Below are 25,462 nucleotides of genomic sequence, written 5' to 3' on the forward strand. Positions count from 1 at the left end.
AATCACATTACTCATTCAGACAAGGAAACCATTTACATTATTATATAATCTGCAGATTTTTCACACATGAAAATACATTTGTTCTATTATACTGAAAAAAAAAATAATTTAAAAGGACTAGTTCATTTTTTTAATTAATTAAGTATCTTAAACTTGTGTGAATATAAATGAAAATGCTTTGTAACCAAAGTTTGTAAATATGTCCAATTTGGAACTGTTCCCTGTTGCACTCAGTACCTACAAATAAAGAAAAAAGAAAATTACATGTTATAAGTACCAGTACATGTATAATTACAATAACTGAAAGTTTTAATCACTATCAACACTTATTTCCACTGAAAGAACTGTTTATAGAGATTTTAAGTTCTGACATTGGTAATAGTAAATAGCCATCCACCGCAATTTAAAGAATTCAAAATTCTGAATATTACAACCCCTATGTAAACAAGCGTAACAGTATTATAAACACATGAAACATGGATGCAAAGTTGCAAATCATTTTAATTTTCTGTATTTGTTATGAATTTCAGACTGAGATAACAACTTTATAGACAACTGTCTACTTGTCATGGATTTCAGATGATTCCCTGTTTAAATATTGTATGATAATTTTGACGCTTATTTTCAGTTATAATCAGCACTTGAGTTCAAATTCTTTCAGGTTTCTCTGGACTAACTACAGTAGAAAAGGATTTATCCATTTCTAGTTCAATTCAGATAAGTAGTGAATGCAGAAAGTTCATGTTTTCAATTTATGATGTATGATGGAAACAAGTGAAATTTGTGCTGCACAGAAAAAGATATGGAAACAATGACACCAACACAGTAACATTTTGTTTTGCAAATAATACATAAAGACTTTCATTAAGCAATGATGGTCAGTGTTCCTCATTAATAAAGGAAATCATTTACTTTCTTTGTGTCTAGTCCTGAGTATGATTATGGTAAAAACATTTAAGATTAATGAAAAAAAGTTACAAAATAAGAAAACTTGTTTTGAATTGCACCAAAAGGGTTTTGGCACTGATGTATTAACAATCGCTGATATTACTGCAGTTAAATTATGTTGAGATGAGTCTGTCTTAACACACATAAAGGGAACTGCCATCGTTTGTTCTCCATGAACAGTCCTTAAAATTGCACACCAGTGTTTGATGAAGAACTGACAAGACAGATGAGGATGTACAGCATTGAAATTCCATCCTGTTTTTATTTCTCCATTAAACAATGTTAAAAAAACTCCATACTTACCTTGCAATTATTTGATGCAGAATTGAAAATTTGACAAACAGACAGAACAAAGACCAAGGGGCACAGGGAACTTAATTCTCTGTTTTTGTTGGCCATTAAAAGAACCTGATATTTACCTTGCAATTATTTGATGCAGAATTATAAGATAGACTGAACACAGATGAGGGTGTACAGGGAACTTCCATTCTCTGTTCACCATTAACAGACCAGTGGTTTATGTAACCTTTTGATCCTGCTGAAATAATCTGTAAATATAAAATACACAATTATATAATAATATTTCAATCCATATTAAAATAGTAAAAGAATATAGGTTATCATTAAGAAATTATAACATCTTGTTAGCGCTGTTTCTTTAAAATCATATTAAACGAATGACTTGTGAACAAAAAAAAAATTGTTAATCCAATTCTTGAACCCATGCACATGATGCATGCATATATCATAAACTTATGCATCCATTTCGTATATTCGTCAAAAAATATTTCACTCGTGCTGTTGTGAAAATATGGCAGCTAATTAATGGTTATGTTTGAAGCTAGCCGATTGTCATCTTTGTAAACAATCAACAAAGAAGAATGGATACATATGTACAATAAGATGTAAGTTAAGTTTGATGACAGAGCGATGTTTACGTTTGTTGACTTTCTTCCTTATTTTTTTGTTTCGACATTTAAGAATTGCAGCAAATTGTTTTACTCAATTGAGATTAATAACACAAGTTTCCGAGTTCTGGGATAAACTAACAGTCTCCCACTGGTATGAAAAATATGAATATTTAGAGTAAATCTGTGTATAAATTCAGTCTTACTGAATCATCATGGAACATAACACACTGTTGACAAGCTCCAGGTGTATCAAACATAGTTGTGGCTGTCAATGATCTTAGATGCCATAAAGACAGACTTGGTCCACCTCCACATACCTGTAATAAACAAACATTTTTCTTTGTTGTGATGTTATGCTATTGTTTCAGAAAAAGGGAGAAGGTTTGGATCCATTAAAACGTTTAATCCCGCTGCAAATGTTTGCACCTGTCCTAAGTCAGGAATCTGATGTACAGTAGTTGTTGTTTGTTTATGTAATATATACGTGTTTCTCGTTTCTCGTTTTGTTTATATAGATTAGACCGTTGGTTTTCCCGTTTGAATGGTTTTACACTAGTAATTTTGGGGCCCTTTATAGCTTGTTGTTCGGTGTGAGCCAAGGCTCCGTGTTGAAGGCCGTACTTTAACCTATAATGCTTTACTTTTTAAATTGTTATTTGTATGGATAGTTGTCTCATTGGCACTCACACCACATCTTCCTATATCTATGTATGATTTCTCCTCTTAAATGCAAACCAGACATGAAATGTCCAAACCTGTGCTGCTGCATGAAATTGATAAGAGTTAATACCGGTATGTAAATTGAAGCATTACTAATCATTCCTTTCAGTTGAAGCCAAGAAAACTTTGATTAGAATTTTCCTTACAAGTCTGATTGGTGTTGTTATATTTTAAACTATTGAAAAACAGCAAGTGGCTGCAAAGCAGATGTAGAAATTGCTCACACAACTACAACTCAACATTATCAAGTTACACACCCAATATAAAATCCTCCCCTTGCATAAAATACTAGAAATATTTTGACGAAACTTTTCCATGTACAATGAGTTTTGTCAAGTTTCAAAACTTGCTATCATTTTGAAAATTTTGAAAAACAGCATTCCAATGTTATATTTATAGATCGTCAAATTAAATATATACCTATAATTGAACCTGAAAGTTAAAAAACTTTTAACACAAAACTTACCATACATTTAATTGTTTAGGTGTATGAAAGCATATTATCCCATATGAAATCATTTGTTTGTCATGTAAATGATTTGCATTTAAAAATAAAGTGTCAATTTCTTAGTTGATGGCTCATAAAATAGTAATCATCAAATTTCCATAATTATAATATATCATAATCTATTGTTTCATATTTCTACTAATCAAATCAAATCAATTCAAGTTTATTGTAAAATATTTCTACTAATTATTTATATTAAAATTTTAAAATGTATTTTTCAAAAAAATTACAATTGTATTTTTCAAAAAAATTACAATGTATTTTTCAAAAAAAATAAAATTTGAAAAAAAAAAACACAAAAAAACCAAACTGTTTTTTCAAAGTAACCAAACAATGTGTTAAAACCAGCATGGGACATTTGCACTTTTTTTTTGGACACCAGTTGGACACTTGCGCTTCAAATTATAGGACATTTGTGCTTTTGTAATATTTGGTTTTCATTACTCCCTGTTCTTTTATCCAGGCTTAATTGGGACTGACAGGCTTGACCTGGCAGAGTTCAAATTGGTTGCAAATGAAAAAAAAATATTATTTCGTTTTTTCTATTGTTGACTTGAAGATTCTTTTTTGGATTTTGATGGTCGTACTGGATAACCGTTGAAGAGAGAGAGTGAACATCTTCTCTTGACATAGGCAAATTTGGTTGAGATTTTCTTCTAACTCTGCACACAGCCTTTGATACTGACTGAAAATCTTTAGATTGCAAAGAATTCTCACCAACATCTTTCAATCTAGCACGAGTTATTTTTCATGGTCTCTGTGCATGGTCCATTTTAATTCTAGCATTACAATTTTTCTCGGTACATATCCAAGAAAGATATTCACTTTTGAAGGTTTGATCAAAACGATATAAAAATCTATCATGACATAATTTTGTTCCTTTACTAGTCTCTATATCTAAGACTGTTTAATGTGAACTAACTAATGACAAATATAAGTTGAATTTATTTACGTAATTATTACTTCTCATTAAAATTACAGATATACGACTATAGGTTATAAGCGCAAATGTCCGGTCAGTTTAATACAGGTGAATCAAAATTAAAGCAGAAATGTCCATAGTATTTGAAGTGCAAACGTCCTGTGCCCATTAAAACAGTGTTGGGTTAATTAGGTAAGTAGAGCAAATAATTCTATTATTGGGTTTTTCAAATATAAGCATGGGCTAAAATCAGTTCATTCCCTTATAATAGCCAATAAATAATCATGATCTATCATGAACACCTGCTGTAATATGACCTTAAAAGTTTTTTTTATGACAAAAGACTGAATTACAGATAAACTATATTTATCTTACCAGCCAATCATCGGTTGTATCCATGGCAACACATCCTAACCATTTACCAAACTTGGGTCTGGCACACAACTAAAATACAAATATAGATTAAGGATTAAAATGTTGTTACTTTCATCAGCTGTTTGTATTGAATCTGAGATTTAATGCTCTTGTTACCTGTGACAATAAGAATCAATTAGGCAGATGTCTTTAAGGATATGGTCTATTATTTCATACATTTATGGCTTTCTCCAGAAATAATTGGCCTTAATTATTTGTCACATATGGAGGAAAGTACTTTTTTCTCTTTTTTTCTATCGGTTATGAACACCTTCATGAGAGTAATCAAACTCTAGAAAAATATGTCATTATTTGTTTGAATTTTCTTTCTTCAACATCTAATTTATGACACCACCGACAATACTTTTAGTTACAATTTAAAAAAATAAATAAAATATACATTGATGCTATCAATTTTAAATCTGTCAGAGCCTACATACAATATATTTCAATAAACATTTATAAAAAAAGTTGTAAAAAATAGAATAAATGATCGGTTGTTTGTGTTTAAGGTGGCTCCTGGGTACAAAAATTTCAGCAAAAAATTAAACCTTTATTTTTTCATTACAAGTTTTATTTATTACACTATTAGTTATTACTTTATTATATGGTACAAAAATCAACCCAAAAAATTGATTCAGTTTGGCCCCAGATGACTTTTAAAATGTTTATATCATTGAAAAAGCTCCAAATTATCTCCCTTTGGTGCAAAAATGCCATTTTTTGGCATTACATTTGAAATATCTTTTATAACACATCGGTGACCTATATTTTTTATTATTGTTTTCAAATAAGCTGTACATAACCTAAATAATTGTAAAACTTAAGCGATTTCTGTAATTAGGTTATTTTTTTATTTCGATATTACATCTATTTCTCCTATTAGTTCAACAGAAAAAAAGGACATTAACAAAAATGTATGCTTCTTCCAGAGGAGGATTGTGAGCTTAAATGAACAGTGACCCCATCTTTTTATTTCATTTTTCTTTTAAGTATATGATAAAGTTCATTTATAAAAAAATATAGCGAAATCCTATATTATAAAAAAAAATTGATTTATACCCAGGAGCCCCCTTAACACAACTTTTAGCACTAATAAGGTGTATTGTGGTGATCAGCTTTGATTTCAAGAATTAAACAAAAAAATTAAAAATTTTATGCAATTAACTCATTTATTGATTATAAACGCTTTTATATAATTTCATAATGTTGTATGTTCATATATAAGGAAAGCAGAATGACCTGACACAATCCTAGTCTACCTATTGATTAATACTACTGTGAATTCAGAAATTATTGAATGCATTTATAATTGCGATTTCAACTTTTTTGACAAAATGTGTTTTTAATTTCTGCACTGTTCAGAAAAGTACTGTCTGATTCATATGAAAAATTTAAAAAGTTTTAATAATTGCAATAATAACCAAGTCGCATTTTTAACAATAATAAAAACATTGCAATAATTTCTGAATTAACAGTATTCTAACAACAAATTAAATAAAACTGCTGACAAACAATTTAAAAAAGATTTAACACATTTTAAATTTTATTATGTTCTAGTCCTCTGAATACCTCATTTTTATATGGTTCTATACTATGTACAGCATCACTGGGGCTCCTAGTATCTGAAATAAAACAAAGAATGTAACAAGTTGATATTACAAAATCAGGTAAAAATGCTGGTCTCCTTGAGGGTTAGTGTGATATCAGATTTGCCAATATTTTTTAAGTGTGACATGATGAAAGTCAAATTATTGTCGGTGAATACAAGAAAATAATTTGTTTGGAACATGTGATATTGCAAGCGTTGTTGTTACAATTATCAGCAGGATACAGGAATATGACATAACAATAAGTGTGGATCTGGAATCAGAACCCCCACCCCCCTAAACATTGTTTTCCTGTCATATACATGTAGCAGGGTAATTAGATATAGGAAGATGTTGTGTGAGTGCCAATGAGACAACTCTCCATCCAAATAACAATTAATAAAAGTAAACCATTATAGGTCAATGTACGACCTTCAACACGGAGCCTTGGCTCACACTGAACATCCTGCACATGTCCTTTTTTTTCAAATTTCCCATCATCACACATAAATCTGTTACGGTTTCATTTGATTTTCTCTGGTTTCTCTTTAATTTTAATTTATAAACTTTTTTTGATAGAATAGTTTTGTGTTGATCATTGTCTATATGAAATTAGTACCGAATGCATAATAATGCCTTTATTACATTATGTATTTACCCCATATTTTGACTGTACCATCCTCTGAAGCTGATGCACATGTGTTTCCATTCTTTACTGCTAAACTATGTACATAATTGTCGTGTCCACTTAATGTTATCTGAAATGATACAGTGTCAAAGTCTTATCAATTATTTCTTATGAAAATCCATCTTCATGATATCCTTTAATTGCAATGTCTAATAAGAAAAACATAGCAATTATGATTTAAAAAAAAAAAAAAAAAGCAATTATGATTTTTAAAAAACTAGTAATTGCTATAAGGAGACTGTGTTGTTCATTTGAACAGCTTGACATACATTGAGCAAAAATTTTATAAAATAGATATTGTTTTATGTTAATGGTCAAATTTTAGTTTCTTGTTTTTTTGGATGGAATTTCCAACCCTAACCCTAAGGTATAATGGGAGTCTGGATCATCAATCATTATTCATATGTACATAACTTGAGGCAGTAATTGACCTTTTACAAGATTTTTTTCAGATTTTAGGCAGCCAACCAGACATAATCACAGACAGGTAACCTTTGTTTGGAAGGGAACCAGAATACATAAACAATAACTGTTTAGTGTCTTTAAATATCAGCTGTATTTGTACGAGGCTAGGAAACAAGGTGTATGCGAGCTTTAAGCAAGCTATTACACCTGTTTCGAGCCGAGTTCAAATACAGCTGATATTTAAAGACACTAAACAGTTATTGTCTTTATCCTGCAATTAATTCTGTATATAATTATTTGTGTTTTAAAAGACACAAAAACACATATTTTGTATTTATTTTCGATTTGAAATCCCTTGAGGCCCGTGTAGTAATACGATATGTAGTAATCACACATTCAGCAGAAGACGGGTTCGCATAACTAGAGGCTCTAAAGAGCCTGTGTCGCTAAAGTAAGATCTACAAACACATCACCATCACCAAAACACAATTTTGTCATGAATCCATCTGTGTCCATTGTTTAATATTTACATAGACCAAGGTGAGCTGTTACAGTTTATCTCTATCTATAATAATATTCAAGATAATAACCAACTAGAGGCTCTAAAGAGCCTGTGTCGCTCACCTTGGTCTATGTGAATATTAAACAATGGACACAGATGGATTCATGACAAAATTGTGTTTTGGTGATGGTGATGTGTTTGTACATCTTACTTTACTAAACATTCTTGCTGCTTACAATTATCTCTATCTATAACAGTACTTTCTGTGGAAAATGTTATTGAAAATCTTCAATTTTTAAGAAAATTGTTAAAAATTGACTATGAAGGGCAATAACTCCTTAGGGGGTCAATTGACTATTTTGGTCATACTGACTTATTTTTATACGACCTGCAAAAATTTTAATTTTTTGGTCGTATAGTGCTATCACGTTGGCGTCGTCGTCAGCGTCGTCGTTGTCGTCTGCGTCATAGTCGTCCGAATACTTTTAGTTTTCGCACTCTAACTTTAGTAAAAGTGAATAGAGATCAATGAAATTTTAACACAAGGTTTATGACCACTAAAGGAAGGTTGGGATTGATTTTGGGAATTTTGGTCCCAACATATTAGGAATAAGGGACCAAAAAGGGCCCAAATAAGCATTTTCTTTGTTTTCGCACTATAACTTTAGTTTAAGTGAATAGAAATCTATGAAATTTTGACACAAGGTTTATGACCACAAAAGGAAGGTTGGGATTGATTTTGGGAGTTTTGGTTCCAACAGTTTAGGAATTAAGGGCCAAAAAAGGGCCCAAATAAGCATTATTCTTGGTTTTCGCACAATAACTTTAGTATAAGTGAATAGAAATCTATGAAATTTAGACACAAGGTTTATGACCACAAAAGGAAGGTTGGGATTGATTTTGGGAGTTTTGGTTCCAACAGTTTAGGAATTAAGGGCCAAAAAAGGGCCCAAATAAGCATTATTCTTGGTTTTTGCACCATAACTTTAGTATAATTAAATAGAAATCTATGAAATTTAAACACAAGGTTTATGACCATAAAAGGAAGGTTGGGTTTGATTTTGGGAGTTTTGGTCCTAACAGTTTAGGAATAAGGGGCCCAAAGGGTCCAAAATTGAACTTTGTGTGATTTCATCAAAAATTGAATAATTGGGGTTCTTTGATATGCCGAATCTAACTATGTATGTAGATTCTTAATTTTTGGTCCAGTTTTCAAATTGGTCTACATTAAGGTCCAAAGGGTCCAAAATTAAACTAAGTTTGATTTTAACAAAAATTAAATTCTTTGGCTTATTTGATATGCTTTATCTAAATATGTACTTTGATTTTTGATTATGGGCCCAGTTTTCAAGTTGGTCCAAATCAGGATTCCATATCAAGTATTGTGCAATATCAAGAAATTTTCAATTGCACAGTATTGCACAATAGCAAGAAATATCTAATTGCACAATATTGTGCAATAGCAATTAATTTTCAATTGGAGTTATCTTTCTTTGTATAGAATAGTAGTTGATAATATATGTTGGAAATTTGCCAGACATGACTATAATGTCATTTTCTATTTTTTTTTGCCAATAACTTTATGTAAATAACTTCATTGGAAATTTGCCAATATAAAATGTTGCTGATGAAGCTTTTTTTCCTTATCTTATCTAAAATGTTTTTAGATAATGTATGTTGGACATTTGCCAGACATGACTATGATGTCATTTTCTATTTTTATTTGCCAATAACTTTATATAAATAACTTCATTGGAAATTTGCCAATATAAAATGTTGCTGATGAAGTTTTTTTTATTGTTTTATACAATAAACAATGTATATTCACTTTTACTACCAACCAATCTTTACCATTCAGTGATAACAAGCACTTTTTTTTAATTTTAATATTTTATGATGTATTTAAAAGAGTAGTTATTGTTGCAAACTCCATAAGAAATTTGAATTGATATCAGTTTTGTAAAAAGGGAAACGGGGATGTGAAAAAAAGGGGGGGGGGTTAAATTTTTCTCATTTCAGATTTCATAAATGAAAAGAAAATTTCTTCAAACATTTTTTTGAGAGGATTAATATTCAACAGCATAGTGAATTGCTCAAAGGCAAAAAAAATATTTTAAGTTCATTAGACCACATTCATTCTGTGTCAGAAACCTATGCTGTGTCAACTATTGAATTTTAGATTTAAAAAGTTTGAAGAAGAAATCTTTAATTGATTTGTAAAATCTTGACATTTGTTTTGTGTAAAAAAAACCCATGTAATGTCAAAAATTTGATCACAATCCAAATTTAGAGCTGTATCACGCTTGAATGTTTTGTCCATACTTGCCCCAACTGTTCAGGGTTCGACCTCTGCGGTCGTATAAAGCTGCGCCCTGTGGAGCACCTGGTTAGTTCTTACTTTGCTGTACATTATTGCTGTTTACAGTTTATCTCTATCTATAATAATATTCAAGATAATAACAAAATAACAGCAAAATTTCCTCAAAATTACCAATTCAGGGGCAGCAACCTAACAACCGATTATCCATTTCATCTGAAAATTCCAGGGCAGATAGATCTTGACCTGATCAACAATTTTACTTCCTGTCAGATTTGTTCTTAACGCTTTGGTTTTTGAGTTATAAGCCAAAAACTGCATTTTACCCCTATGTTCTATTTTTAGCCATGGCGGCCATCTTGGTTGGTTGGCCGGGTCACCGGACACAATTTTTAAACTATATACCCCAATGATGATTATGGCCAAGTTTGGTTAAATTTGGCCCAGTAGTTTCAGAGGAGAAGATTTTTCTAAAAGATTACTAAGATTTACGAAAAATGGTTAAAAATTGACTATAAAGGGCAATAACTCCTAAAGTGGTCAACTGACCATTTTGGTCATGTTGACTTATTTGTAGATCTTACTTTGCTGAACATTATTGCTGTTTACAGTTTATCTCTATCTATAATAATATTCAAGATAAAAACCAAAAACAGCAAAATTTCCTTAAAATTACCATTTCAGGGGCAGCAACCCAACAACGGAATGTCCGATTCATCTGAAAATTTCAGGGCAGATAGATCTTGACCTGATGAACACTTTTACCCCCGTGTCAGATTTGCTCTAAATGCTTTGGTTTTTGAGTTATAATCCAAAAACGGCATTTCACCCCTATGTTCTATTTTTAGCCATGGCGGCCATCTTGGTTGGTTGGGCGAGTCACTGGACACATTTTTTAAACTAGATACCCCAATGATGATTATGGCCAAGTTTGGTTAAATTTGGCCCAGTAGTTTCACAGGAGAAGATTTTTCTAAAAGATTACTAAGATTTACGAAAAATGGTTAAAAATTGACTATAAAGGGCAATAACTCCTAAAGTGGTCAACTGACCATTTTGGTCATGTTGGCTTATTTGTAGATCTTACTTTGCTGAACATTATTGCTGTTTACAGTTTATCTCGATCTATAATAATATTCAAGATAATAACCAAAAACAGCAAAATTTCCTTAAAGTTACCATTTCAGGGGCAGCAACCCAACAACGGAATGTCTGATTCATCTGAAAATTTCAGGGCAGATAGATCTTGACCTGATGAACAATTTCACCACCGTGTCAGATTTGCTATAAATGCTTTGGTTTTTGAGTTATAAGCCAAAAACTGTATTTTACCACTATGTTCTATTTTTAGCCATGGTGGCCATCTTGGTTGGTTGGGCGGGTCACCGGACACATTTTTTAAACTATATACCCCAATGATGATTATGGCCAAGTTTGGTTAAATTTGGCCCAGTAGTTTCAGAGGAGAAGATTTTTCTAAAAGATTACTAAGATTTACGAAAAATGGTTAAAAATTGACTATAAAGGGCAATAACTCCTAAAGTGGTCAACTGACCATTTTGGTCAAGTTGACTTATTTGTAAATCTTACTTTGCTGAACAATATTGCTGTTTACAGTTTATCTATATTTATAATAATATTAAAGATAATAACCAAAAACAGCAAAATTTCCTTAAAATTACTGATTCAGGGGCAGTAACCAAATAACTGGTTGTGTGATTCATCTGAAAATTTCAGGGAAGATAGATCTTGACCTGATGAACAATATTAACGAATGTCAGATTTGCTCTAAATGCTTTGGTTTTTGAGTTATAAGCCAAAAACTGCATTTTACCCCTATGTTCTATTTTTAGCCATGGCGGCCATCTTGGTTGGTTGGCCGGGTCACTGGACACATTTTTTAAACTAGATACCCCAATGATGACTGTGGCCAAGTTTGGTTAAATTTGTCCCAGTAGTTTCAGAGGAGAAGATTTTTGTAAAAGTTAACACAGGACGACGACGGACGACGACGCCGGACGCCTGACGCCAAGTGATGAGAAAAGCTCACTTGGCCTTTCGGCCAGGTGAGCTAAAAAGAATCTTGAATGGTCAACAATAATACATCGCTCAAGGTGAATAATTATCTATTTTAACATAACAACTAATTTCAACAGTAAAAACAAATAACAAAACATTGTCCAATTTGAAACAGCAGTGTACGAGTTGTCCTACACTTCAGACTCGACATTCACTAAAATGCATGCTGAAATTGACATGGTTGTTTTTGTTACACAATCATACACATTCAAGTTTTTAAATCGGTAGTTGTCATCGTAGAAAAGACTGTTGTTCGTGTGTTTATGTTATCAGAAAATTAGTGTGATTCTTATTGCTTTAAAGAAATGTTTAAAAACAAACAGAACGTTATAAAAATAATCATTACTTCGCAATTGATACGTCATTGGAATGCGACTCCAATACACATTCTGAGGTCATGTAAGTTCATACAATACTCAGTCTGGCAGTGGGCGGAGCTTTAAGCGATATATGTATGGTATACAGATACCGCATAGCGATATCTGTAGGGCTGTATCTGTATAATAGAACACCCAATTGCAGGATAAATTAAACTAATTACCTTTTGTTGACCAGATTCAAGGTCCCACACATAGATGTTATTGTCACCACATGCAGCAAACACTTCAGATTTATCTTCCTGAAAAAAATATGATAATTCTGAACATTTCATTTACAACACTCAAACATCAGATACTGTAGATAGTTAGTATTTCTATCAACAGAAAAAATATTTGTCCTTTAATTATTTTTCAATAAGATACAATATTCATCGCATTTCTGTAGTACATGTATAATACAAATAACATAACATGAACTATATAAACTTAACAACATTTTATGACCTTTTGTGGAGTGACTGATCAACATGTACAGGTGTAATTACTAACATGGAGAAATCAACATTAATAAGCTCCAGAACAAATATTAAATGCCTCATTATAGAAGCTGAGTAATATGTAATGAAACTTATGGACATACATGTGGAAAAGTGAATGCAGTATACCATTTATTCTATTATTGATTATTATTTGAGTTTAACACCACCATTATCACTTTTAAATTTATTGTGGCAGCAAGTTGTAGACTTATTGCATAAAGTATGGGAAAAATAGACCAAAACACAAAAACTTAACTATAACCACTGAACCATGAAAATAGTATCTGAGATATGGACATGACCACCAAAACTTAACCTTGTTCACTGATCCATGAAATGAGGTCCAGGTTAAGTGAAAACTGTCTGACAGACATGAGGACCTTGCAAGGTATGCACATACCAAATATAGTTATCCTATTACTTATAATAAGAGAGAATTCAACAATACAAACATTTTGAACTTTTTTTTCAAGTGGTCACTGAACCATGAAAATGAGGTCAAGGACATTGGACATGTGACTGACGGAAACTTTGTAACATGAGGCATCTATATACAAAGTGTGAAGCATCCAGGTCTTTCACCTTCTAAAATATAAACCTTTTAAGAAGTTAGCTAACGCTGCCACGGCTGCCGGATCACTATCCCTATGTCGAGCTTTCTGCAACAAAAGTTGCAGGCTCGACAAAAACTACACAGAGAAATGATTTCATAAGTGATTTTTCTTTGAAATACCGGCAAATTCGTAATTCTTCCATCAACAGAAGTTCAGCTCTTGAAGAGGCCCCTAATACCCTATCTAGTAAAAGGGGGTATAATATAACATTGTAAAACACAAGAGGCCCCCTATCCCCTATTTAGTAAAAGGGGGTATAATATAACATTGTAAAACACAAGAGGCCAATAATCCCCTATCTAGTAAAAGGGGGTATAATATAACATTGTATAACACAAGAGGCCCCTATTCCCTTTTTAGTAAAAGGGGTATAATATAACATTGTATAACACAAGAGGCCCCCTATCCCCTATTTAGTAAAAGGGGGTATAATATAACATTGTAAAACACAAGAGGCCCCTAATCCCCTATCTAGTAAAAGGGGGTATAATATAACATTGTATAACACAAGAGGCCCCTATTCCCTATTTAGTAAAAGGGGATATAATATAACATTGTATAACACAAGAGGCCCCTATTCCCTATTTAGTAAAAGGGGTATAATATAACATTGTATAACACAAGAGGACCCCTATTCCCTATTTAGTAAAAGGGGGTATAATATAACATTGTATAACACAAGAGGCCCCTATTCCCTATTTAGTAAAAGGGGGTATAATATAACATTGTATAACACAAGAGGCCCCTATTCCCTATTTAGTAAAAGGGGGTATAATATAACAGTGTATAACACAGACTCTGTGAGCGTGTAAATACATTAGAGGAAAATATGAACTGAATATTGAATGTCTGATTTCTATAGTCTTCAGATTATGTTTGAAAATTCATTGTACTGGTACCAAAAGAAAAACATTGCACCCAGAAAGGGATTAGAACACAATTGTTATACCTTACCTCTGTATTAAGGACTATGGAGTTAATCTCAGGCTGTGAAAATGGTCCTCTATAATAAAATTAAAGAAATTATAATCATTATTGCAATCTTTTTTTCCATGCATAAAAGTCATAGTTGATAAAGGCTGAGAACACAGAGATATTTTTACCTGCAATATTCAAAGCAAAATTGTTTTAATGCATGGCCATAATTTACTTTCCTATGCTATTTGGAATTGAAATATCCTCTTTAACATTTTTTTTAAAGGACATGACTCATAATGCAGCAACAAACAATTAAATCAATGATATATCAAAAATACTTCTTCAAAACAGATCTTAATTTTGAAGTCACTGGAACTTGACTGAGGGAAAAGGTTTTATAAATTTAGTTGGAAAGATAACGGTGGATTCATTTATTTTCGTGGGCATCAATTTTTCATGGATTGCTGCAAACTTGCATTTTTATGAATATCTGATTTCGTGGTTTTGCCAATCTCTGAATACAAAGCCTCTTAAAAATATGTTATTCGTTGTACATTTAGTTTAAACATATTTATTTATAGTGGATTGGGAAACAAGTTTTGCAACTTATATTAATCCCTTTCCACTTTGCGGGTGCGAGAGCTGCCTTGTAGCGGCATTAGCCTGCTCTTTTTTGATATCTACAAGGGTGTCTTTAACCTGCAAGAGATATGGCTCTCTCTTAACGCAGGTCAGCCATTTATCATCCCCTTCTGATGGACTATCATCGTTTCCTCAAGACCATACTCGCAAATGGTGTCAAGGGAGAGCCGAAAATTCGTTGTACATTTAAATTCATGGTTTGCCTGTACCAACCAAACCCACAAAAAAAATTGGTATGCAACGAATAATAATGAATCCACAGTACTCAGTTATATTCCACACAGACAAAAATGTGTTGAGATAAGCTCAATTACCATAAAAAGATCATATCACTCCTAAAATTCATTTAATGGATTTGGAAAAGAATTAAGTTTTCCTTTTATCTTGAAAAAGAAGACAGAAAATTAACAAGTATCTCTTAAGAATAAAATTACTGAAAATCTGAAATAGCATACATTGTAGTTTGTACTTTTCATTTGCTAATCAAGGAAATACAAGCCTCATGTTCATTGTATAAATACATTGTAAATTGTAATAAAAGATATAAACATGAAGCAGAAAACTAGAGGCTCTAAAGAGCCTGTGTCGCTCACCTTGGTCTATGTGCATATTAAACAAAGGACACAAATGGATTCATGACAAAATTGTATTTTGGTGATGGTGATGTGTTTGAAGTTCTTACTTTACTGAACGATTTTGCTTCTTACAATTATATCTATAATGAACTTTGCCCATTAGTAACAGAGAACTATATTTGGTAAAAATTTACATAAATTTACCAAATTAATGAAAATTGTTAAAAATTGACTATAAAGGGCAATAACTCCTTAAGGGGTCAATTGACCATTTAGGTCATGTTGACTTATTTGTAGATCTTACTTTGCTGAACATTATTGCTGTTAACAGTATATCGCTATCTATAATAGTATTCAAGATATCCAAAAACGGCAAAATTTCTTTAAAAATTACCAATTGGAGGGCAGCAACCCAACAACCAGTTGTCCAATTCATCTGAAAAATTCAGGGCAGATAGATATTGACTTGATTAACAATTTAACTTCTTGTCAGATTTGCTCTAGATGCTTTGGTTTCATAGTTATAAGCCAAAAACTGCATTTTACCCCTATGTTCTATTTTTAGCCGTGGCGGCCATCTTGGTTGAATGGCCAGGTCATCGGACACATTTTTCAAACTAGATACCCCAAAGATGATTGTGGCCTAGTAGTTTCAGTGGAGATTTTGTAAAAGATTACTTAGATTTATGAAAAATGGTTAAAGATTGACTATAAAGGGCAATAACTCCTAAAGGGGTCAACTGACCATTTTGGTCATGTTGACTTATTTGTAGATCTTACTTTGCTGAACATTATTGCTGTTTACAATTTATCTCTATCTATAATAATATTCAAGATAATAACCAAAAACAGCAAAATTTCCTCAAAATTACCAATTCAGGGGCAGCAACCCAACAACCGATTGACCGATTCATCTGAAAATTTCAGGGCAGATAGATCTTGACCTGATAAACATTTTTATCCCATGTCAGATTTCCTCAAAATGCTTTGGTTTTTGAGTTATAAGCCAAAAACTGCATTTTACCCCTATGTTCTATTTTTAGCGGTGGCGGCCATCTTGGTTGGTTGACCAGGTCACGCCACACATTTTTTAAACTAAATACCCCAAAGATGATTGTGGCCAAGTTTGGTTTAATTTGGATCAGTAGTTTCAGAGGAGAAGATTTTTGTAAAAGATTACTTTAATTAACGAAAAATGGTTAAAAATTGACTATAAAGGGCAATAACTCCTAAACGGGTCAACTGACCATTTTGGTCATGTTGACTTATTTGTAGATCTTACTTTGCTGAACATTATTGCTGTTACAGTTTATCTCTATCTATAATAATATTCAAGATAATAACCAAAAACAGCAAAATTTCCTCAAAATTACCAATTCAGGGGCAGCAACCCAACAACCGATTGACCGATTCATCTGAAAATTTCAGGGCAGATAGATCTCGACCTGATAAACATTTTTATCCCCATGTCAGATTTCCTCAAAATGCTTTGGTTTTTGAGTTATAAGCCAAAAACTGCATTTTACCCCTTTGTTCTATTTTTAGCCGTGACGGCCATCTTGGTTGGTTGACCAGGTCACGCCACACATTTTTTAAACTAGATACCCCAAAGATGATTGTGGCCAAGTTTGGATTAATTTGGCCCAGTAGTTTCAGAGGAGAAGATTTTTGTAAAAGATTACTTTAATTAACGAAAAATGGTTAAAAATTGACTATAAAGGGCAATAACTCCTAAACGGGTCAACTGACCATTTTGGTCATGTTGACTTATTTGTAGATCTTACTTTGCTGAACATTATTGCTGTTTACAGTTTATCTCTATCTATAATAATATTCAAGATAATAACCAAAAACAGCAAAATTTCCTCAAAATTACCAATTCAGGGGCAGCAACCCAACAACCGATTGACCGATTCATCTGAAAATTTCAGGGCAGATAGATCTTGACCTGATAAACATTTTTACATCATGTCAGATTTGCTCTAAATGCTTTGGTTTTTGAGTTATAAGCCAAAAACTGCATTTTACCCCTATGTTCTATTTTTAGCCGTGGCGGCCATCTTGGTTGGTTGACCGGGTCACGCCACACATTTTTTAAACTAGATACCCCAATGATGATTGTGGCCAAGTTTGGTTTGATTTGGCCCAGTAGTTTCAGAGGAGAAGATTTTTGTAAAAGTTAACGACGACGGACGACGACGATGGACGACGGACGACGGACGCCAAGTGATGAGAAAAGCTCACTTGGCCCTTCGGGCCAGGTGAGCTAAAAAGTCAATAATCAAATCTTGATTTTTTTGTTTTGCATTATAAATATGATGATTTATAAATTTGTGTGATAATCATAATGTTAACCTCAACAAGAGATTATATTTGATCATTACAGATTAAGCTTCTGGTTTTTTCTATGACAAATAGATTAATTTGCTATTTTTATACAATAGTATATATCCTGTCAGTGCATTTGAGTTTATTCTATGGTACAAGAATACTTTCATTGTAGAAGACAGCAATTGAATTTTGTTTACATTGTAGATTACTTTGGCATAACTACTATGTTTCAAGTATAATGTTGTATATGTTTATTTAAAGAATGACTGTAATTTTTTTTCTGTCTATGAAGAAATAACATAAAAAATTTGGTGCATACTGAATAACCTGGGTAGCGGGTTATTTAACAGTGTTTTATTTTAAGCCGTAGAAAACCATGAAAAAACGTTGACGACGTCACAGTCATATGACTAAATTATGTCTATGGGCTGATAACAAAATAACTTTCAGCCAATCAGAAGACGCGTTACTTCCAAAATTAAATTATTTTAAAGTAATGTTAAAGTCTCTGTTGAATGGAACAAAAGTTAAGAATGCAATATTTTCAGCAATACTGCCTGCAATAAAGTAATGCTTTCATTATGAATTTTGAATTTAACCAATAATGATACAATAACCTTACAACACATTTTCTATTTGTATTCTATACTCACTTTTTGGGAATATTTAAGGACCACACCACTCTTGGGGACTGTAAATCACAAAATATCATCATTTGAAAAAAAATATGGTATTTTAGATTAATAACATTTTTTTAGATAATAGTCATAATAAGAGCATTCAAAGTGAGAGATACACAGCATATTGTGCTTGAGACACTAGTTCTATTTTGAATAAACCTCAATTAGGAAGGCTAAGTATCAAAATGTTTGATAACACAAATGTATGAATATATGGAGAGGTATACGAAAGGGAGAGTATATATAATACAGTAAATATAGTTTCGTTTATATCAATTTTCGTAGTTTGAGAAAAATTGGTCACCTACAGGTTTCCTAAGAGTAATTTTGTTATTTCATCAGTAAATCACACCAGAGAAACATTAATCTGTGTTGAAAGATCTTTAAAACAATGGATTCTTCCTACCCGAGAAATCCATGGAAATTGATATCCCATAAATTATTACGAAATAGTAGTCAGAACAAGCCAAGGCTAACATTACTTAGGAGAGTTTAAACCATTATTCTATACAAATTACACATTTTATTCACTGACAATATATCTAAGAGCTATAATTAAGTCATGACCACTGTACTGACCATTGGGCAGAAGATACCTTCATACATAGCCATTTTATGTAGTATATATTACTATTGTGTAAAAAGGAAGTAGACGAGCAATAAGCATGTTCAAATAAAGATCAATACCAAGTATCATATACTAGCATATAGCTCTGATTTGTAGTTTCTGAGAAAATAATATCAAAAGTACTGACCTTACTTAGAATATCAGCCCATTTCCAAGCCTTTATTGGACCATTTCCTCCACTGAAAATAATTGAAAATCATATTATCAATACAAACAGCCCTAACTAGCATTAGCTATAACTTGTTTTGCTGGCTATCTGATGTTTACTCAATATCTTCCATCATGACCATACAATGTATTCATATTTTTGTCTTTCTTGAAAAGACTGCTGGACTTAATTGTATTCCCCAACTAATTTTTTTAGGACTGAATTTTCTTAGAAAAATATAATGCAAATGTAATTGAAAACATATTTTGCATATCTGATATTCTTCCTCGGTCATAATAACCTTCCACCATTACCGAACTGAACAAAGAAATAACATGACGGGTGCGGTATACAGTGAGGGAAATGCTTACCCTTCTGGAGCACCTGATTTCGCTCCCAGCTTTTAAAGGAGTTCGTGTTGTTTCTTAATCATTATTTATAACTGTTGATGTAAATGTCCTTTGGTTTTGTGAGTCTTTGTTTACTCCTTGATTGTTATTGTCATTGACTAACTCAAAGTCTATAGGGAAAAAGATTGGTGTTGTTTCCCTTAATATCGGTAGTATATCCTTAGAATTGTTCTACAGCAAAGCAGCAGGTGCATAAAAATGTTATGAAAATAAATTTATCACTGTTAAACTCTAATTTGGCATTAAAGTTAAGAAAATCTTATTATAGGGAACAGGTGTACTAAGTTTCAAATTGATTGGACTTAAACTACCTTGACCAACTTTAACCTGAAGTTATGCAAACCTTTAAGCTTAGCTTGAATAACTGTGTACCTATTATCACTTACCTTATCAGTAAAGTGTCTGTAGATGCTAGAGTAAAAATAGCTCCATCTTCTGAGGCTGAAATCAAAGATATAAGAACAAATACAAGCAGATGTAAGGTGAAAGTTAAAGGACAGCAGTCCAGCAATCTTATAAAGTAAAATAAAAATTAATAAAAGTCAACAAAAAGTATCAATATTTGGATACCAAATTCCATTTTTTTAAATTAAAATCAAAGAAAGTTATAAAAATAGTCTGATAGTTTTTTTTATAAAAATAATAATCAACTATCATGACTATTCCTGCATGTAGTTTAATGGCAGGCTACATTTTTATTTTTCATTAAAAATTATAGAATGAAACGTCAACCTAACATTTATTACAGTTAAGGTGGTATGGGTGTCTTCCTCCATCTTGGATTGTAAAAAACAGAGAATCAAAGGTCCACATTTTCCATCAAGTTAGCAAAATTTGATGCAGGAATGCAGATGTTAAATGTACATTTTCATTTAAAAGTACCAATTTATAAGAATATAACTTCTAAATATTGATATTTTTGCAAATGTTAATTATTTTTGGTTGTTTTAATTTTTTTTTTAAATTGGCATTTTAAGGGGAGGTAACTCTAAAAAAAGTGCATTTTCTGAAGGATTCTGTATGGAATTTTCCTATTTTGTATTATAGCCGGAAAAAACGTACGGTGACCCTATCTTTTCTTTTGATATTCTCAAAGCAGTGTCTGAAAGCTATCTTTTCCTGAAGTATTTAACAATTCTATCATTTTGTTTAGTTTCTAATCACAAAATGGTGTTTTTTCCTGTATAGTCCATACAAAATGTGTCATTTTGTCCCGTCCTGTAGCTTGAGAAAATGCGTGGTGACCTATCATTTTAATTTTATTTTTCAACATGTATCAATAGATACAACGTTTTGGCAAAGTATGAACAAATTCTATCATTTTTATTTTAGACTCCCATACCACCTTAAGACATACACAGTTCTTTTAAATGAACCACTATTAAAGTGATATATATATAAGTATGTATAAGAGAAGGTTTCAATGGGTTAACACAAGTACAAAAGTCATGAAAGTATTTAGTTCAGTTTAAAATGAAAAACTAGAGGCTCTAAAGAGCCTGTGTCGCTCACCTTGGTATAGGTGAATATTAAACAAAGGAAGCAGATGGATTCATGACAAAATTGTGTTTTGATGATGGCAATGTGTTTGTACATCTTACTTTACAAAACAGTCTTGCTGCTTACAATTATCTCTATCTATAATGAACTTGGCCCAGTAGTTTCAGTGGAAAATGTTAATAAAAATTTACAAATTTTATGAAAATTGTTAAAAATTGACTATAAAGTACAATAACTCCTTAGGGGGTCAATTGAACATTTCAGTCATGTTGATTTATTTGTATATCTTACTTTGCTGAACATTATTACTGTTTACAGTTTATCTCTATCTATAATAATATTCAAGATAATAACCAAAAACAGCAACATTTCCTTAAAATTACCGATTCAGGGGCAGCAATCCAACAACTGGTAGTCCGATTCATCTGAAAATTTCAGGGCAGATAAATCTTGACCTGATAAACAATTTTACCCCGTCAGATTTGCTCTAAATGCTTTGGTTTTTGAGTTATAAGCCAAAAACTGCATTTTACCCCTATGTTCTATTTTTAGCCATGGCAGCTATCTTGGTTGGTTGGCTGGGTCACCGGACACATTTTTTAAACTAGATACCCCAATGATGATTGTGGCCAAGTTTGGTTTAACTTGGCCCAGTAGTTTCAGAGGAGAAGATTTTTGTAAAAGTTAACGAGGACGGACGCAAAGTGATGGGAAAAGCTCACTTGGCCCTTTGGGCCAGGTGAGCTAAAAAGGTGTATTGTAAGTTGTTTAAATGATATCATATGACATCCCATATCAATTTTATTTCTAAACTTCAAATCTTCATTTAAAATACTTACATTTGTTAAATGTTTATAACATGCAGTATCTACAACATTGATTGATTTTTTTGGTCCAACACTAAGACTGGTTTTCATGAAGTTTTTAGTATTTCCAAACTCTTCCTAACCATTTTTTTTTATACTTCAAAATCTTAAAGTACAATTCTTATTGTAGTCCTGTTTGGTATTAATTATACAGTATATATAATAATTGGTTTTCAGATGTTTTTCATCCTTTTTAGGTCATGTGTAGGTCATAAAGACTGATCCCCCTTTTTTCTGGTTTCTTACCTTCAAATATAAAGACTGGTTTCCATGTAGCTTCTGAAGCTTCTGGTGCTAAAGCTGCTGACAAACTGTAAAATAATGATGGATAAAAAAAATACTCTTTCTTTACAAACTACAAAAAGTACATTGACATTGCAGCTTTTGAATAATTTAAATCATTCCAAGTAAAAGTATCAAAAGTATGGAAAGTGTATATCTGAATATCCATAAATTTAAAGCAATATCATTTGGGATTAAAAATATCAAAGCAGTTAAAATTAAGTTCCATGGTTGAACCTTTTTACAATTTCCTTGAAAACTGTTTTAAAAGTTTTTTTCATGTTTGTTAGGATGCTGTTCTAATAAGGCTATAATCATGATAATGAATATGATACACTCATGACATTAGACCTGTCCATGTGGTCATAAAAGTTTTGAGTAATTATCATACTCAGGCTTCTACCAATTAAAATAATGAATCATATGTTTAAAGCACAAATTTTGTACTAGAAGTAATGAAAAAAGTTTTATGAATGAGAACCCTGGAACAACAGTCCTTTTTTAAACCATGTAGTCTACACTTAATTAAAAATAAGTGTTACTACACCTGAAAACAGCAATCAGTCCGTAGTTATTAGCAGCTGCAATGTACTTTCCACATGGCGAGTAACAATGATCAAATATTGTCGTGTGTAGTTGTCTACGTGCTGCTAAATCTCTGTCCTGCAAAGACAAAAGCATTGTTGATTGTTAATAAAAAATCATCAAACCTAAACAAACAAGGCTTATAATATTGTACGGTAGATGATGAGATTTATGATCAGCAGCAGCGCTTCATAAAAACAATTGGAGAGTAAAGTTATTTTTTAAGTAAAATACAAAGTTTTAGAGCTTTAAAAACCAATAATTGTGAAAAGTTTAGTCAAATACAGCTATGGAAATCTATACTTGGGGTAGATAAAATTGCCTATCTAAAAGTTAGGAATATCAGTGTACTTATTTTGTTATGTAAAAGTTAGGAATATCAGTGTACTTATTTTGTTATGTAAAAATGTGTAAGTCTTTGAGCCTCCAAGTCCATTTCTTCTTATGGTTGTATGGTACTTTAAGGTTGCAAATGACCGACAAAGATCAATGCATATTTTTCCTTTAAATTACCGATTTCACATAATCTTATAGTATTGAATACATGTTGTAGTTACTTTTTATGCCCTACTTAGGGGCATTATCAAGTCAGGGGACTTACTGAAATAAGTGATTTTTAAATCACTTATTTGAGTAGCAAATTCGAGGTTTTGTCACAAATTGGAATTTTGTAGTTTTTTCAAAATTTTAAACACATAGGTTTAAATAATATCTTTTAATTAGTAAAATTAAAAAAAAATGAACTTTTTGCTTCTTTTAAGTAGCAAGGTTTATGCCTTCGATGCTAAAATTTAGCTGAAAATTCTATTTTAGTTGAAAAAATTCTATAATAATGGCTTTACATAATGAACTGATACTTTCTTCAAAGATTTTTCCCAGCAGTGGGAGTATTTTTTCTGTGAAGTTCAAGGTTTAATCTTTCAGATTATGTAATAAAATTCTACTGTTCGCGATAAAATTTTCACTGTTCGGGGTTGTTGAAATTAGTGGGGGTTATTAAAAGAATGATACTTAAAGAAGTGATTTTTGGGAAGGAAATTGAGGTCTGATACTTAAACAAGTGATTTTTATGTCATTATCCTAGATTCAGTACAAGGTCATCACCTGAAATGACCTAGTCATCCTAGACAACACAGATGTTGGTTCTGATAAGTTTAGAAACATAATTAGTCCCTGGATCATTAGTATTCTATATTTAAAGCTACAATAAAATTATATCACTTCTTCTAGTGATTAATTTTTACTACTTAAATAGGTGATTATTAAAGAAAGACAACTCTAACTTCCAACCTTTATGGAAATAATGTTACTTGAATCAGTGATTTAGAAAATCACTTATTTAAGTAAGTCTGTCTATCCTTCAACCTTCAAGTTAAAGTTTTTGGTCAAGGAAGTTTTTGTCAACTTGAAACTTAGGATGTATACATTCCCTATGATATGATCTTTTTAATTTGTTTGCCAAATTAAAGTTTTGACCCCAATTTCACTGTCCTTTGCACATAGAAAATGATAGTGCGTGATAATGATAATGCTGGAATCGTTGGGTCACTGTGAAAACTGTCCAAATATGAGAAAATAAAGGGTGGCAGGAAGATGAAACTAATATAAATGAAGAGATAAATGAAAAATTATCAAACTGAGAACTGATTTATATGGACCAAAGGCAGTCTGTCGGCGACAGAACTTCAGAAGCATCCAAGCAGCTCATCTATATTGGATGGGCAAATATCTAATTACTGATATGGGAATAGCAGGTCAGGCAAAACAGCCGTTGGAGATCAGAGTAAAATCAATCAATCATTTGTATTATTGTATTTAATATGAAATGTTTTTGTTAGATTTCTTTGATAAAAATAAAAAAAAAATACAGTAGTGTAATTGGCCCGTAGTTCTAGGGGGTTTCCCCAACCTGTAACAAGGGTACTGGTACATCACCGAGGGATCCGAAAGGGACACATGACGCAAGGGTAACAGTTGGGTACTTCCAGTCTCTACTTCAAGTGCACCCCTCTCTTACCGTGAAGCGAGCAAGGCAATGCGCCTGAAATCTGGGACTGACACCTAGAAGAAAGGTAAGGGCACTCTAACACTAAGCATAGCTTGTATTAACCCCTGGGGTAAACGTAGAGCTCAGCGAGACAGGCCAAATAACACTTCAATATCAAGCCTATCTTTTTAGCCCTTAGACAGAACTTAGAAATAAGTTCAAGTTTTCATACGAAACTTATACCATTTTCAATTTTGAATCTATTTGTATTCGCTGAACTGGTAATATGTAAACTTTTGGCAGTTTGCACGTTGATTTGTTTTGGTTTGGTTTTCCCGCATTTCCGGTGACTAACAAAAAATCGAAATCGGGTAAAAATCCGGAATTAAATTAAAAAAAAAACCCAATAAATTATATTATCTCGGGAGTTAGAA

At 32.0% G+C, this 25,462-nt stretch overlaps 1 protein-coding gene across 1 annotated transcript; it reads right to left on the reverse strand.

Moving 5' to 3' along the window:
- Window positions 1-116: 116 nt before the first annotated feature.
- Window positions 117-25,403, reverse strand: LOC143075785 (THO complex subunit 6 homolog). Its single transcript, XM_076251346.1, has 14 exons — window positions 25,272-25,403; window positions 23,004-23,119; window positions 22,421-22,485; window positions 20,195-20,249; window positions 19,378-19,429; window positions 18,596-18,633; window positions 14,431-14,479; window positions 12,545-12,622; window positions 6,671-6,770; window positions 5,996-6,048; window positions 4,385-4,453; window positions 2,063-2,176; window positions 1,368-1,496; window positions 117-237 (listed from the first exon to the last, which is right to left on the reverse strand). Exons 1-14 carry the CDS (start codon window positions 25,272-25,274, stop codon window positions 148-150), a joined length of 1,011 nt encoding a protein of 336 aa, XP_076107461.1. The 5' UTR covers window positions 25,275-25,403; the 3' UTR covers window positions 117-147.
- Window positions 25,404-25,462: the final 59 nt, after the last annotated feature.

Source organism: Mytilus galloprovincialis, chromosome 5 (assembly GCF_965363235.1).
Source record: "Mytilus galloprovincialis chromosome 5, xbMytGall1.hap1.1, whole genome shotgun sequence".
Classification (NCBI taxonomy): Eukaryota; Metazoa; Mollusca; class Bivalvia; order Mytilida; family Mytilidae; genus Mytilus; species Mytilus galloprovincialis.